The sequence below is a fragment of the Numida meleagris genome, chromosome 6, assembly GCF_002078875.1.
Source record: "Numida meleagris isolate 19003 breed g44 Domestic line chromosome 6, NumMel1.0, whole genome shotgun sequence".
In the NCBI taxonomy this organism is placed as follows: domain Eukaryota; kingdom Metazoa; phylum Chordata; class Aves; order Galliformes; family Numididae; genus Numida; species Numida meleagris.
The window spans coordinates 9,612,518-9,629,936 of NC_034414.1; the positions used below are offsets into that span (position 1 = coordinate 9,612,518).

The 17,419-nt window shown below is 44.8% G+C and overlaps 1 protein-coding gene across 1 annotated transcript in view; it reads left to right on the top strand.

Moving 5' to 3' along the window:
- The window catches only part of SCUBE2 (signal peptide, CUB domain and EGF like domain containing 2), a 38,759-nt gene extending 30,959 nt beyond the window's left edge, over positions 1 to 7,800 (top strand). The window contains exons 19-22 of the mRNA XM_021402126.1: positions 602 to 799; positions 1,571 to 1,723; positions 2,713 to 2,792; positions 3,550 to 7,800. Coding sequence (XP_021257801.1) covers positions 602 to 799; positions 1,571 to 1,723; positions 2,713 to 2,792; positions 3,550 to 3,702 — 584 coding nt within the window. The 3' untranslated portion in view covers positions 3,703 to 7,800. The remainder of the gene's footprint in view (positions 1 to 601; positions 800 to 1,570; positions 1,724 to 2,712; positions 2,793 to 3,549) is intronic.

Below are 17,419 nucleotides of genomic sequence, written 5' to 3' on the forward strand. Positions count from 1 at the left end.
GAAGAGCCCTGGCATATCTCTTGTTGGTTCTGCTGCAGATATGGTGCCTGAGGAGAACACAGCAGGCTCCAGTTGGACTTCAGCTGATGCTTCTGTGAAAGTGTCCTGTCTAGTACAAGCAGGTGGAGCATCCTTGCTTGACCATTGTGTTGTCCTTTTAAAAATGCTTTTTTACTTGACTGTGTCTTGGTCAATAGTACCTGCCATGTTAACAGAGGATAATCTGTATTTTGGAACAGGCTGCCCAGGGAGGTGGTAGAGTCACTATCCCTTGAGGTGTTCAAAGAAAAGAGTAGCTGTGGCAGTGAGGGACATGGTTTAGTGGGCATGGTGGTGATGGGTTGGTGATTGGAGTAGATAATCTTACTGGTCTTTTCCAACCTTAATGATTCTGTGATTCTGTACTTTCTTAACGTGCATTAAACCATAAAGGCAGAAGCAGCAGCAGTGTGAGGTGAAGCTTGTCAAAGGGAGCTGCATCAGATATAGACAGAAAAGTTTGTGTGCCTGTCAGTCATGTACTGCTTCTGACGGTGCCTGCATAGAGAGCTGAAGGATGCCCTTACTTTTCCTAGTCGTATATGCTGCGTTGTTTTTTCAGATAGGCAGTGTGGAGGTGAACTGGGAGATTACACTGGGTATATTGAATCACCCAATTATCCTGGGGACTATCCTGCAAACACCGAATGCACTTGGAATATTAACCCACCGCCAAAACGCCGCATTCTGATTGTGGTTCCAGAAATATTTCTACCAATAGAAGATGAGTGTGGGGACTACCTGGTGATGCGAAAAAGCTGTAAGTCTGAAATGGATTTTGAGGCATATGGTATCTATTTCAGTGTGCAGCACAGGCTTCTCATGTGCATTGCTGTTTGCAAAAACTAAACAATTGTAGTGCAACTGTCCTGTACTTAAGAGTAAGATGTCTTTAAATGACAATTGGGAAATTCTATTTGGCAAGGCTGCTCAGGTGAAACAAGGGAGAAATATTCTTAAGAAGGGGTAGATGGTTCAAGCCAACTATTTGTGGATCGTGCAAAGCATTTTTTGCCTGGGTTGGGAAGAGGGGATGCTTGCTAGTCCCTGCAGGTGCTTGATGTGTGCATAAATAACATCAGTTTCTAGTATGAGCACTTCCTTCAAGCAGTAGACTGTTTTTTAGAGAAAGGGAAAATATTCCTGGACTAAGAAGCTAGTCATTGATGGCCTGCCATCCCTTCTTTGCCCAGAGAAGCTGTGGAAGCCCTGTCTCTGAAGGCGCTCAAGGCCAGGTTGGATGGGGCCCTGGGCATCCTCATCCAGTCAGTGGCAACTCTGCCAACAGCAGGGGGTTGGAACTGAGTGGGCTTTAGGGTTCCCTCCAATCCAAGCCATGCTATGATTTCGTGATCCACTGATGGCCTGCCACAATACAAAGAGGATAGGTTGTTTGTTTTGTTTTTGTTTGTTTTTTTCTTGTTTAACAGTAGCATGCATTTTTTTGTCATGGTAGTTTAATCTAATTTGTATACACCTATTAGCAAAAGGCATTGTCAGACAACTGTCTATTGTGTGTTTTCTTTGAAAGCTTCTTCCAACTCAGTGACCACATATGAAACTTGTCAGACCTACGAACGCCCAATAGCTTTCACTTCTAGGTCTAAGAAGCTGTGGATCCAGTTCAAGTCGAATGAAGGGAACAGTGCCAAAGGATTCCAAGTTCCTTACGTAACGTATGATGGTAAGTGGATGTGAACAGCTGAATGTGTGTGGAGCAGCGCAGCTGCAGTAGTGCAGAACTCCTCGTGGGCTCCTTGACCTCGCTGAAAAGCAGGGTAGCCCAGCGCTCTCAGCAGTGTCACTGTTAGGGCACTTCCAGTAGCTGTTTTCATTTATAGCTAGGTTAAGGATCACTGCATTGCACTGCAGTCTTAAGTGCAATCATATTTCCAGTCTCTCACAAACCTAACCAAACAGCTCTGACTTGCAAAGGCAAAATGCAGAACTTGAAGCCAGCATCCAATTTTTACCAACCTTTATGCCTTCCTGGCTCTGGGTTACATCAGGTGGCAGATTGCTCCCAGTTAAGAATTGGGCAGAGCCCAAAATACCTCTGTAATTGATTGTGTTGCTGGTATAAGATGTAACTTGTTATCAGAGAGGTCATTCTCTCGCATTTTGCTCCTGAATCTTACAGGCTGATTTATATAAGTGTTTTTGTGAAGCAGTGGTAGTTGTAGTGGAGGAGAAACATTCCTGTTCTTGAAACTCTGGCCCTTCTGGTCCTTGTCAGAGTTACCAGGAGTGAGACTGGAACTGAGGCTTTGTCCTTCAGCATGAGTGATGTGAATGTAATGTGGCCAATCTCTGTTCACACTGGAGTAGTGAATGAGTGCCCCTCCATGGTGATCTGGAGAGTTTCATTAATAGTGGATGGTTTTTCAGATGACGCTTTTCCTTTTGAAGATTTTCGAGTTCTGATTGGCCAGGAGGTTTGCCTTTTAAGAAAGCTTCTTCTTAGCTTTTTTCTCTTATCATAGAAAGAAGTCAAGAATGGGTTGTGGGTATTTGCAGATAAGTTTTAACAGTGCAGCACTGGAATAACTGCTGATATGAGAGCTAAATACCACTGGTTCTTCTGGGGGTAGGGCTTCACTGTAGAACTAAGGGAGGTATTGAATATGGAAATAAAATGAGCATGCAAAGGACTCTCTTGTGCATTCTCAATAGAGGATTACCAAGAACTAATAGAAGACATCGTTCGGGATGGTAGACTTTATGCATCTGAAAATCATCAAGAAATACTTAAGGTATGTTCTTTCCACTAAAATGTTGGTTTTGAATGAAAATGACACCCATGTGCTAGTGAGGTTGCCTCCTGCTCTGCACCTGATCTGCTACTTGGTGCAACAGACACATGCCACTTTGAATCAGCACATCCTGATTGTGCAGAGCAGTAGGTAAAATACTCCTTGCCCAGAAATATTAAAGGTAGGTCGGATCTACTGAGAAAATAGGTGGCTTTTTGTGATAAAGGTAGTCCCCTGAGCTTAATGTAGATTGTGCTGGAAAGAGTCAGTGGGCGAACTGAGTGACATAGGATTTTATCTCTTGGAGAAGTGCTTGGTGCTGCTACATGTAACCTGTAGGTTAGCAAGGGCTTGTCCTTCCTGGGTGAAAAATCTCTTGGTGGAATCTACTTCACCTCAGTTATGGGATAATTGAATGGGTACGTTGAGTGGATGACATTTCAGGTAGACTTTTCTTTTGCTGGGTATCAGCACCAAGGTGGTATAGTTTCTTGTTTTTTTTTTTCTTTTGGTTGGATGGTTCGGTTTTTGTTTTGTTTTTCTTTGCTGTTTTTGGAAGTATGAGAAAGGAAGAAATCCTGTCACTAATTAAAATAAATGTAAAATTCCAGTGATTCCCGGGAGCCTGAATGTCAGCTTTGCTCTTGGAAAGTAAAATGTCTGTAATTTTTTACCATTTGACTAGTCATTAAGCTTTGGTGATATTGACCCTAATTTCCCTGTGGAATCACTGTAAAATCTGCTTTCCTTTCTCTAGGACAAGAAGTTGATAAAAGCATTGTTTGATGTGTTGGCACATCCACAGAACTACTTCAAGTACACAGCCCAAGAGTCAAGAGAGATGTTCCCAAGATCCTTCATTCGGCTCCTACGCTCCAAAGTTTCCAGATTTTTGAGGCCTTACAAATAGCTGGCACTGTTCTTAAAATACTAACCTGCCCTTGGCATGCACAGAGGGGTTGTGGTAGGTGGGCCTGCTTTCTGTGCTTTACACTGGCAGAGAGACTCTGAGGAAGCTTGCCAGCTCCGTTCTTGGGAGAGTTTGGCTTTCTCAGCTAATATAAATATTTTGGTGAACAGAGTTTTGATTCCTTTCCAGATAATACCATTTGGGTACCAAGGGTACTTCATGGATCTGTCAATTAGAGACTGACCATAATTTACGTAACTAAATGGTGCCAAGCAGAAGTTTGAGAGCTCTGCCCTGTTGCTTCATTTGTAACTCCAAGAGCTAATGAGGACAGACAAGCTAAGTGGTGTGGTTTGGGTTGAAATTTGGGCTGCTGTTACTGTGTATTACCTCACCAAGTTGGGTTCTTGTTCAGTCTCTCTGAAAGTGAGAACAAGTTTGATGTCTCTCTTAACTTTTGCTGCAGAGGAAATTCAGAACTAAGATTGAAATGGTTTAATCCAAGCCAGCAAGTCCAAGAATTGCAGAGTATGTAATTTTTCTCTGAACGGTATGTTATATGAAGCATAAGCAAAGGGTTGAATGCTAGCTCAAATGCTCTGGGTCTGGATCACATTAGATTCATGCTAGTGAACTGATAATCTGCTGGTTTAAGTGGAATGGTAGCAGGGCATCACAGGAATGGGAAGCAGACCCTGACCCTCTGGATGCTTCCAGTTTGGGCTGACTGCAAATGCTGCAACAGAACAAATTCTTGGCAAAATCCCAATGCTCTCTCCCTGTGCATAGGCCCGGGATATGTTGGTTTTTACAAGTATAAAATTCTATCCTCTGAGCACCTGCAGCTAAGCATAAACACCATTTTAAATGCAGTCTTTGCAAAGATGGTGTTCTTGTACGTCACAGTTTACAGCTGTTTAAGGTTCTTACATGACCCTCAATCCTCATACCCCTTACCTTGTCTGAGCACCTTGCAATGGCCTTGTAGAGCAGGGGAGGGCTGCTTTCACTTTCTTGTTGGAGGGAAGTGGATCTGCGAAGATTTTCTTCAACCAGACCACAGATGCAGCTATTCATGCCATTCGAGACTCCCAGATTCTGTCATTTTCTTCAGCTTGTGCTTCTCATTTGAGCAAAGAGTATTCTGAAAGACCGTGGGGAGAACAATATTGATCAAAATGATTTTTGTTGTCTTGGTGTTGTTCTGTCCACTTGACTATTACATCGCTGTCCTATGGCCATGCAAACCACTTCCTCAGTGTAACGCACCTTCTGGGCATTCTGTCTTGAAGGGAGATGGCCTCAGTCCCACTTACTTGGAGATGGACTTAGGACCTGTATCTTTCTCAGCTGTTCTCTGGCAGTGCTCTGAATGGCACAGTGTCCACTGGTGATTTCTGTCTGCCCCCTCAGGAAAGGTATTGATATTTTGCAGCATGGCCAGGACAAAAGCTCCCTTTTCAGTTGTGAGCTTGGATCTCCCTGGTTTTCACTGCACTTGTACATGGTATTTAACTGTTATATGTGAATAATACCATGTCCACAGTGTGACAGATGAAATTTCCATGCAGAGCCAGAGTCAGAATCCTTTCTGTACACTGTTAGGGGTGAATGAACACTAGCATGTTCATGAATCTTGCTGAATAGCCATGCTGCACGTGCCCCATCTGGTGGCATGTGAGACAGTGCGGCCTTTCACGTGGTAAGGATGTGTCTTGACCATGGTGCGAAGGGAAGGGAAAGCAGTGTTACACCACTGATGCCATGTTGCCCAGAAGGAATTACCGTGGTCTGAGAGGAAGAGGGAAGTTGCTTGTGTTGCTGCCAAGAGGGAGAGCTGTGTCCTAGCTGGCTTACATGGGCTCCTGCCCTGCCTCAGGTGCTGCCCGTGTGTGTCTGTGGCAGATTGGTGAGTCCCCATTCCAGGGACGGGGCTGCCAGACCTGCTGCAAAAGGAGCAAATGAGGCTGAGGGATGAGTGGGGAGGCAGAGAGGGTAGATGAGCAGAAGAGTGGGAAGGAAGCCAGGTCCTTGTGTTCTGCTGGTGGGTGTCCTTCATTGTGAACAGGCCCCCCTGCTGCCCATCCTGGGAGGGACAACAACAGATACCTAGAAGAAAGTATGAGGTAGTAACATTAAGGAGTGGCTCAGGGATGCCAAGGCAAGAGGAAGTGTGATGGGAAAGGCTTGCTACCTCTGTAGTGAAAGTACTGTTGCGCTGAGAGCCAAGTGAAGCATTCCAAGATAGCTTCCTACTAGTTGCACAGCCCTCTGCCATTCCACTGTTTGTGGCTTCACGTGCCAGATGCAGTGTGTCAGTGAGCTGCTGGGACCCACCAACCGTCTCTGTGTGACAAAGGAGCACTTTGAGATGGATGAGATGCTGCAGTGCTGCCTGGGGTGCATGGATGGGTGTGAGGCTGCAGGTGGGCACAAGAGGAGAGGACCATGGTGTGCCAGCTTCTGGGCATGCCTTCGCTGAGCCTAGCAGAGTGGCTCTGCTGAGGGTTGGAGGCTCTCTGCTTGAGGGGGTGCTGAACTCTCCCACAAGAAGGCTGCAGGTTTGAACAGATCTGTTCCACGTTGCTGAGTGACATGCAAGTCATAGCAATTGGTTTCATCAAGGGTTCAAGGAAACAAAACCGTGTTTTCAGACATCCAACTATTGTTAACTGGTTAAACTGGGCTTTCCTGCTCTGCATATGAGTCACTGACTCGATCTCTGGGTTTGTTGCATTGCACTTCATCTTGTGGGCCACTCTGGGAGTGGTCTCTCACCATGGGTGACATGGTGGATCTCAGCTTTACTTCTCCGTTACTCCCATGTGCATGGGGCGTTTTCTTTGCTGTCTGTGAAAGGAAAGAAGCACGTCAGCATGATGTATGGCCCAAGACAGCAGAAGAACCTGCCCTTGAAGAAAAATTCTTTTTGCTCCACATGCACAGCTGTGTTCATTGTCTACATAAAAAGTAAAAGACTTGGAAGCACTCCTGTTACCTTGTATCTGAAATTATGAATTAAAGTTCTCCCATTTATGTAGGTTCTGTGTGCACAGCAAAAAATAAAGAGGGAATTGTTGCCATCTTAACTATTGGGAGAAGCAGTGACTGTTGCAGAATGCTGGAACACTTGGCATTGTAACTTCATAGAAATGGTAGCGGCTCTATAGAAATTCGGTTTCTGCTCTCTACGTGGTTGTAGACTGATGCTATTTTTTGGCAAGATGTAATTGCAAAATGTTTAACCTTTTAAAACAGGATTTAACTTTTGAAATAATAATTAGCATTGAGTGAATGACTTGATGTCACCTACATGAGATATACTTAAGGATCTTTTTCTTGGTTGTAAATTAATGTGAAATGTTTCAGACTTACTTCTAATAAGAAATAAACCAGTGGCCTTTTAGTTGCATGAAAACATTGGATAATATTTTTAGTTGTCTTTGCTGTGCTAAATAACAGTGTTGTAACCAAATGAAGGGTTGTGCAGCAAGTTACCGCGCATCAGGTAGGCTTCATATCCTAGGGACAATTGCTTACCGTAGCGTTCTATTTGCTGTAGGATGTTATTAGCCTGCATCTTTTACCCACAGAGATACGATTCTTGGTGTATTAAATAGAGCACCTATTTTTGGCTGTTATAAGACTAGAATTAGCCTGGTATTAATACTAATAATTGTGCTAAAAACAATTTGTGTATGATGAGCTGGAAATGGTTGACCTGTTGTGAATAGCTGTGTCAAACAGAGCCAACTGCCTGAAGTAACTCCTCAGTGTCTTATTACTTTGCAGATTAATCTGACTTTTTTTTCTAAAGTAACTTATTCAAACTTACAGTATAAAAAGCAGAGGTGAAAACCTGTGCTAAGACACAAGTTCCCAGAATATTTTCAAGATGATACCCTTAGTTTTGTTAGAGATTTTCATTAAATCCACTGACTTCAATTCTTAGAGTTAAAAAATAAAAATTAGATCATTTGAAATTATGAATGAGTTGTTTGATAATGATTTTAATACTATTTTTCTATACTCGTTTCTGTGATACCACGTTGGATTTATTAGTTGTAATCAGTCTATCAAAATGTTCTATCAAAATAATCCTAATGTCTGCTCCTTAATTTATTCAGTAGTTTATTTGATCCTCAGCTTCCTTTGATCACAGTACAAGGATTGATTTGTATTAAAACAAAGGTAGCCATCTGGGTTCATTTGGTACACTTTTGGAAGAGATACAGTTATATTTCAGCTGCTAGCTGTAGGAAGCTGGCTCCAGTTGGTGTGAAAGTACAGCACAGTAATTGACATACAGGAATACTGAGGTCGTGGAAACGTAGGATGGCTCCAGGCTAATCGCAGCTGACAAGAGTGGTGTTCAAATATTCTTCCTGATACTGTGCATGCTGCCACGTGTGGGGTGGCAGTGATGGACATGTGAGCACTCAGACAGCTTCCAGGGCAGGGAATGTTGGTATGAACTATCTGGTGAGCTCCCAGAACTGGAGTTGAAATTCTGACTGAGACACTGGGATATGTGTGTAACAGAAGTGTCATCATGGAATATAGAGAGCAAGATCTGAAGCGTATCAAATCAAAGCAATCAGAAGAGGTCTGATATGTGTATGGGGGTAGGAATGGTGGTGTGATAATCCTTGGGAAGATAATGCAACAATAACAGTTTGCAAATATTTCTGCTTTAAATAAACTCAGAAATACAAAGGCTTTTTTATCATGTATATAGATGACATTCTGTAAAGACTATAGATGCAGGATGTAAAACTTCTCACAGCTGGAATATACATGGACTTCCTCTCTTCCTTTTAACGCTGCTCCATTCAATCTTCTCATGTGCAAGGCTGTTCTTAGAGGAGACAGACATGTACTTTAAATATCTAAAGGGAGATGGGAGGCAAATGGATGAGACCAGGCTCTTCTGAGTGGTGTGTAGTGATAAAACAAGGAGTAATGGCCTAAAACTTGAACATAGGAAGTTCTGTACTATCATAAAGAAGAACTTCTTTATGGTAAGGGTGACAGAGCACTGGAACAGGTTGCCCAGAGAGGTTGTGGGGTCTCCTTCTACGGAGATATTCAAGACCCATCTGTATGCCTACCTGTGCAACCTACTGTAGGGTACCTGCTTTAGCAGGGGAGTTGGACTCGATGATCTCTTGAGGTCCTTTCCTACCCCTGTGATTTTGTGATTCTTTAAAAGGACCTGAACCAAACTCGGGACTGGTACCAGTAGTTCTGTTCTTAGGCATTTATGGACCCAAGCCATCCTATAACAGATCGTGCTGCTGCCCCTTTAGTTTGAGCAATTCTGTTGCTTATAGAACAGATTTTCATTCTCTGTATTTTTTGAGGTGCGTGTATCAAATCTCGTTTAGTATGCAGTGCAAAAAATAAGCTAGAAAGCACAACTTTGAGATCTTTTTCCTTACTGAATGTGTCTGTACATACTGAATTCACTAAAGAAACCCCTCACACTGGCTGGCTGCTGTATTTGTCTTAACAAAACTGGAGCCTGCTTCTTTTTTCTCTTTTTCTGGAACAATTCCCTTCCATATGCACCATAGACGTACAAACGTGTATTTTAGTCATGTGCCATGAAATGCCCTATCTGTGATGACTCTGTTTCATTGTTTTAAGGAGAGAGAAAATCACATTGGAAACTGAAATATCCTGAAGTGGTCACTTGAGAAGCAATTTTCTTTTCTGAGTTCAAGTGTTTCACATTATACTAAGATCACTGATTTTTTGTGAGATGTTTAAGTATGGTGTATGTTTATGCTTGACTAGGCTTAGAGAGAGTTTCATCTGTGGGATTCCAATATAGCAGTGGTAGCCTCAACATGTTTTGTGCATTCTCTCCTGCTTGCTGTGCTAGAAGAAGTGAAGCAAAACACTAAGCATGTACATTAGCTTTGAGAATGTGCATTGGATGGACAATCTTACCTGGACATAAAATCAGGAGATGGAGGAATGTAGAGGTATGTTAATCTTGTGAGTGTATGTGTGTCTGTAGTGCCGTGTACTCATTTGATGAGAGTAAGATAGGTAGAAAGCTGTCATGAAAACAACATGTGCAAATACAGTTCACAAGAAGAAAAAATGAATGGCAATTGGTGCAGGGTGTATGTGATGGCTGCAGGCATAGGCACATGTGTGCCTGGCAAAGATGAGAAAAGCCTCTGGGCTGATGCAGGGAGCCTTAGAAGTGTGTAACAGGGCAGGTGGGGCAGGGAGCTGGCAGTGTGGGGCTAGGGCTTGGTGTGGCACTGCTGGCCAGCACTGCAGGTGAGGAATGTGCTTGCTCATCCTTCGTGTGCTGGCACCTGGGGCTGCTGTAGGACATGCATTCTCCGGGTATGTTATTTTGCAGATTTCTCTGTCACTACTTCCCTGCCCACAAACCGGTAGGACAGAGTTGGGGTTAAAGGAGCAAAAGAAGTTTCCAACACACCCTATGCCTGCATTTGGAGGTACTGAAGGCCCTTCAGTTGTGCAGTATTGCCTATCCATGTGATGCCTGGGATTTACAGCCAGAGATTACGAATTCCTTGTCACTGCACTGGCACCCTCCTCACACTCTCTCCATGACCAGGGTTTCTAGCTACATGTGTCCTCTCACCAGCTGAAAGACATGCTGCAAAATGCCAGCTGTCTGCTGGAGGTGCTGCCTGGAGCAAAACCCACAGCTGCTTGATCTGAGCAGGCTGGCCGTGAAGAACAGTCTGGGGTAAGACGGGATCGTGATTTATCTGGGATTTAATTTGGAATTCGAGAACAGTCTGGAAAACTGGGAACTTGGCTCTGTGTGTCCCACAAGACAAGCCTGTGTAAGGCACAGTCCTGCTCATGAATGTGGGTGGCCCCCCGTTAGCTGTTAGTGATGGAGTGCTGGTGTGAGGGTTGTGTGGAAAGCAGAGGTACCTGTTAGTAAAAACAGGGCTGGCAGAAAAGTGCTCAGGGGGCTGTCTGGCTTACATAGCGTAGCTACTGTGCCCGGGCTCCCATAGGTGCTAATTCTCTCAGCAAACTTACAAAAATAAAACCCTGAAAAGGCTCATCCATGCTGAGAACAGCAACTTCATTCAGTGGAAGAAGGAACTAAGAACTGTAAGCTCAACACTGCAGGCATTGCTGTCATCCTCAGCTAGTGCAGGGAGCTCCCCTGGCAGCGCCTGTAGCACTGAGTGGACATGGCAGCTCAGAAATGCGTGTCCCACCTCTGTACAGGGCACAACCTGACCATTTGCTCTTAGCCCATAGCTCTCCTGCCCAGCACGATGTGTTTCTACATGCGGGAATGCAGCAGTAAAATTCAATCCTGATGAAGGTCTGGCTTAGGGATGCTGTAAGCTCACACTGTGGTACACTTTTGTTTAACCTGCTACAGCCTCATTTCTCTCTCTGCACCTCTCAGGGCTCATTCTTGCCTGGCATATTAAGGAGGGGCTCCAACAAGGAGATTTTTTAAGGATATGGAGAGCTCTGATAACGAGATGTAGGCTGTGGTGGCCTGCACGAAGCTGCTGTTCCTGGGAATGTTCCTCCTGCAGCTCCCTCTGTTATCTATCCCATTCACACCACGGGGATCAGAGCAGTGCCATGGGCTGTGGTGGCCCTGTGTACCATCCACAGCACTCCCCAGGAGAGGGCAGCATGTGGCCCTAGGGGAAAAAAATTTAGTTAAAACCCACACTGCCCAACAGCAGTAGGTTTTGATTTAGGTCTTCCATAGCAGGAGACCTAAAACTAAGTGTCTGCTGAAACCTGGGGGCTTTGTTGCACAGCAGCTCATGCACAGATGTGTTAATGCAGTGAGGGTAAGCATCTTGGTGTTCTTGGGCTGGCTGCAGCAGCTCTGGTGGCATCTAGAAGAGTATTTCCTAATCCACTGAAAACTCTGCAAGACGTTCCCCAAAGTGTGAAATATTCTTTTGGGAAACTGGAGCTCCCAGGCAACCATACTGAGGGCACCAGCACCACGATCCCATCCAAATTTTCTTTGCTTAGCAGCTTTTGGTCCCAGCTCCTGGAACCAGTCTACCTTTTTGGAGAAGAGACATTGAGTTTGTAAATGAGCTTCTATTTCATATCATTCTGTGTTCATAAAATGCAAATATGGGGCCTAGAAAGACTCATGTCCAGATCACAGTGGGAGAAAACCCTTCTGAACTGAGCTCTGACAGTGGGTCATGACTGTTCCCCTCCTTTTCCAAATGACCAGCAAGAAAATACGCAGGTTGCAAGTCGTTGACTTCCAGACAGAATAAGCCATGAAGGAAGCTGGAGGAAATGGTGGGAGTTCTGGTGCCCTGCCTGAGCTGGGCAACAGCCCGTTCCTCTGGTGGCTGGAGGGAAGATTTAGATCAGATGCTGGGGGAAAGATTTTCACTGAGAGGGTGGTGAGGCACTGGAATAGGCTGCTCAGAGAGGTTGTGGATGCCCCATCCTTGGAGACATTCAAGGCCAGGTGGATAGAGCCCTGGGCAGCCTGATCTAGCATATGGCAACCAGCCTTCTGTAGGGGATTGGAACTTGATGATCTTTGAGGTCCCTTCCAACCCAAACCATTCTATGATTCTATGTCAGCAATGGACTTTGAACATTTGTCTTTGGAAATAGACCATTGTATGTACAATCAGCAAGAGATTTTTCCCCTTTTTTTAGCTGATTGTCTTGATTTGTATCTGTAGTTGAACAGATGATCTTGCAGTGAATGACAGCCAAGGTAGGGCAGGATCACCTCAGCGCACAGGTCATCAATAGCATCATGTCTCATTGTTGGTACCTGCCATGCACATGCTGCCTCTTTCCTTGCTTTCCTGAGGCACCTGGCTTCCTATACAGATACAGCACAGGCTGAAGTATTTCTCAGTTCACTAGACTTGAAGGTGGAGGAATTTAACTAACCCACAACACGGCAAACACAACCGCTGTGTTCGGAGAGTTACATTGAAGTACTGTTGGCAATTCCGTGCGATAGCAAATATTAGCACTGAGTATCCAGTAACATGTCTCACTAAATCTTACCAGTTATGAGTTGTTGCAATTTTGCATGCGCCGTGTGGAGGGGGATACAATGGTGGCTCACTTATACTTGCCACGCTTGAGTGTGTTGGAGTTGTGGCTTCATAAAATAAACACAGGAGCGCCACAGAGGTGAGAGATCCTGTGTTTGACTTGCACCGTGCTGACCTCCCCTCCAATGCCAATGTAAATTGGATGTTTTACAGTATTCATTTCAGATAAAACTCTTGGGCTCACGTTTTGATTTGTCTTGAAGTTCCAGAATAAAGATGTTTAGATATAAATGGTGAAATAAAAAAAAAAAATGAATATCTTTATTTTGGGCAATAATAAAATTCTGTTGGAACTTAAAACATTCAGATCGAGAGTTCATCAATTTTTTTTTTTCTCTATGGGGAAATCACAGCAATTTCAGACTTGACAAAGAATTGCCACAGAACAGCCCACTCCCTCTGCCATCCTCTTCCTGCCCTCTGAAGGAGGAAATATTTGTCACATGAAATCCCTCTGTGAGTAATCCTGTAACTTGGAGAGGCAGAAGGGGCTCTCAGTCAGTCTTTTTTAACAGTATAGTAAGAATATTGTTCCTTGGTGAGTCCTACATTGGCATGAATTGAAACAAGCGCCTCATTGGATGCTTTTGCAGGAAAACTTGGAAATTCTAATGATGTTAAACTCCTGTTATCCCTGGAGATGCTGTCATTTTTGTCACTGTCAAAGGCAATTCTGTTTCAGAGATGACCTGTTTTAGTTCTGACCCAGAAATAGTGATTTTTTTTTTCTTGATTTTACATCATTTCCTGAGCTCTGTGTTCTCCAGGCAGCCCATTTCACAGACCTTCTCCCCAAAATACTGCTCTTTGGCAATCATAGCTCTCCAAAGCATCTGGAATGAGAAATATCTTTGCAGCAGATTTAGACTAGAGCAGAGGAAAATTCTCTAGCTAGAAAGCAAGAGAGCGTGCGGGTAAAAGGCGTGAGTGACTCCTTTCAGGACTACGAGCTCCACCGTGTGGCAAGGAGCTTCCAAATACCCTGTGCTCCACCACACCCAGACTCTTGGGTGTCCTCTCAGCCTGTCACCAAAAGACAAGATGTAGGATTCCTTCTGCTGTGTAATCTGCTCCTTGTCTGTTACCAGCCTGCCTGTACTGCTCACCATGAGGGGATACGCCTTGTTGGAATTTCCTTTTCTGGTTGACGTGCCTATGGAAGCCTTTCTTCTGGTCCATTGTGGGCACCTCCCTATGGTGCCAGTTATTTCTGAGAATAATTCAATAGTTTAGAAATAAAGGAAGAGGGAGAAAATGACAACCTATTGTTTCATGCCTGCAGCAATCTATGGGTAAATATTTAAAACTTCTTGCTGCCAAGTTAGAATCAGTTTAGTAAACTATTTCCATGACTGTAGCTAGGCATAGATGTCATTCTGGGTGTCATGTATCCCCACTCTATCTCCACTAATGTTCAAGGTGTTGACTCAAGGAGAAATTTGACCAGCTGCCTTATGATTAATTAGCCCTGCAGATCTAAAAGCAAACACTGATCTATTAAGTTTCCCAGGGTAATGTATACATTAAGCACTGAAAAGGCTTTGCTTCAGTGCCATTGCTCTAGCAAACACCCCAAGGGGTTTATGTGCTTACTGATATTTTGTGTACAAAGGAGTGGGTTTTCTCCATGCTGGGAAGGAGGAGTATTCCCCAGAGAACCATCTGCTTGAAATCTCCCTTCAGCAAGGCATCGTGCTTAACTGTGCTTAACCAGCAGGTGCCTAACTGTGTTGGTGGACAGAAATGGATTGTTGTATTGGAGTATTTAGACCAAGAATGGACTCCTTTGTGTCCAGCAAACATGGAAAGATTGCTGGCTGCTTGCATCACTGGGGCTTTGTAATGGCTGCTGTGCAACCCTTTGTCCTTCGAGCTGAAGAAGGTGAGAAAATCATTGACCGGGCGAGGAAAATATGTGAGGGTGAAAACAATGCTGCGTCTCTGTTGGAACAAACACTGTGCAGTTCCTGCTGTTGCACTGGCTATTTATCAGCATCTTAGATACCCGGCTGGGTAGGCGTTGTTAGCCCCAGTGATAATGAAAATATCTTACAGCTTCAGGTTGGATATTAGGAATAATTTCTGCTCATAGTGGTTGGGCACTGGAATGGGCTGCCCAGGGAGGTGGTGGAGTCGCTGTCCCTGGAAGTGTTTAAGGAACGTGGAGATGTAGTACTTCGGGATGTGGTTGGTGGGCAATAAGATGGTAAGTGGGTGGCTGGACTTAGAGGTCTTTTCCAGCCTTAATGATTCTGTAATTCCCTTGGTGCGGGGAGTCCATAGGCCCTTTGTCATGTTACAGTGAACTCCTTCAAGAAATCAGCTGAAGCAGTCTCAGAATACTGCAGCAGGTGAGTGGGGAGGCTGCTGTTCGGCCCAGTCACTCCCGCAGGTGTGCTCTGAAGCTTTGGTTTCTCCAAGGTGTAGTCAAGTTCTACCTTTTCTATGTGCTTCGTGTGAAGAGACTCTAAATCTATCTATTGCATGAAATGTCACTGAGTCTACAATGAACCAGGGAATCCCAACTGCACTGTGTGACTGTGAACAGGATCTCTTTCCGTGCAGAGCGCAGCTGTGGAGTTTGAGGGACTGATGCAAGGAGAGTCGTGGCCTGGCGCAGGGCCCAATGCGAGGAGGCGCAGCACCCTCTCCTTCCCATGGTTCTCCAGTCTCCAGCGACAGTGGCATTTCTGCGTGCCCTGCTGCTCCTTGGTCTCTCTGTGTTAGAGAGAAAATCGTGGTTGTGTGCTGTGCGATGACTTGCATGGCTTTCGCCTTAACAAGATCCCTCCTATATTTTTAACGACCTGCATGTAAAATTTATGGCGTGGAAAGCCCCAGCAGCAGAGGCGGCCTTCACACCTGAGCTGCCTTTGGCGGGCAGGGGGGAAGTGAACTCCACTGAGATTTGGGAACTATGAATGATGCAGTTATGGCTGGCACTTGAAATATACGTATAGCTTACTTCAAAATAAATATTTGCAGCTCAACTCCAGCACACATGGGAGAGGGAGAGCTAGTGCGCCTCGGCATTTCTTAAAATTGGCCATTTTGAAATTTTTGTCCTCAATACTCTTATTGCGTAGCATAACTAGAGCTGAGTGCAACACCTGCCAGGGAGAAACGTCTCCTCCCCCCTCCATCCACCATTTCCTGGCTGCCTGCCCAGGAGGAGTTCCTGAAGAAAGTGGTGTGAGGAATATTGTGGGAGAGAGATATGGCAACGGGTTTTTGTTTGGGAAGAGCAGGAAAGCAAAACTCTATGGTGTCTCCAGCTCCACAGAGAGCTTGGAAAGACCCAGTGGCTAACCGACTTTTTAGAAAAAAGCTATTTTTCAGTCTCCTAAGTATCAGAGAATCGTAGAATCATTTGAGTTGGAAGGGACCATTACAGGCCATCTAGTTGGCCTAGAATGCTTTGCAATGAACAGGAACACCCACAGCTGGATCAGGTGCCCAGAGCCTCGTCCAGCCTGACCTTGTATGTCTCCAAGCTCGGGGCATCCACCGCCTCTCTGGGGAACCTGTTCCAGCGCCTCATCACCCTCACTGTAAAAAACTTTTTCCTTAAAATTCCTGTTATTTGCCGGAACATGCTAGAGCTAGCCATTATATAGCCTGTATTGATGGACAGGGTCATTTATTTTTCTGCATTAATTATTGATTTCATTTTCTTAAGCTCTCCACAGCCACAGACCCTCCTCTGGAACCCAGTTCTTTCCTCTACAGATTTGTCTTCTTCCTGGGCTTTGTTCCTTATTCCAGGATTCTTGCCTGCTGTTTCCTCTGTTTCTGTTGTATTATGCCACTCTGTCCTCTTCCTATTCAGTTTTCTGGGGCATGGCAAAGACTAACAAATCACTTAAGGAAAGATGAGAAATAAATAAATAAAAAAACAGTGGAGAGGGCTGGGAGCCGACCCACTTCTTGCTATGCCAGCCTGTTCTTTGTGTTTCATTGAGTAAGAAGATGAAATGAGGGTATGAACCAACTCAGCAGCTCTTCTTTCCTTATGCTGGTGAAGCTGCAACCGTGACTAGGTTCTAAGCCCGTAAAAACAGTTGTAAAGTGGGATGTAAACACTTGTTTGCTAATTTAATATGCAAGCTGTCGTCTTGGAGCTGTGGTGCGAGGGATGCTTTTTGTGTTCCACCTGCTCTTGCAGCTTCACTCTTCTTGCTGCAAACCAGAGCTGAGGGGGCATTTGCTAATAAACCAGGTAGAGTGCCCCTCCAACACGGAGCCTTTATATGATTTATGCTTGTTCCATCCCTGGAGGTGCTCAAGGCCAGGCTGGATGTGGCCCTGAGCAGCCTGGCCTGGTGAGTGGTGACCCTGCCCACAGCACGGGTTGGGGCTGGATGGGCTTTAAGATCCCTTCCAACCCAAAACATTCTGTGCTTAAAACCTTCTCCTGTTTTTAGCGAAGTCCTGTGGTTTTCTTCAGCACTCTCTTGCTTTTGAAAGAGTGCTGACGCAATTGTACATCTGTTTAATCAGGTGAGGTAGTGTCAGGCAGTCCCCCAGGTGACAAATCAGGTGCATTCACCTCCTCAGCACACGTGCCGGTAGCAGAACGGTGCTCCTGCTGCCTGATGAGCTAAGTCAGCACGGGGAAAAAAAAATTA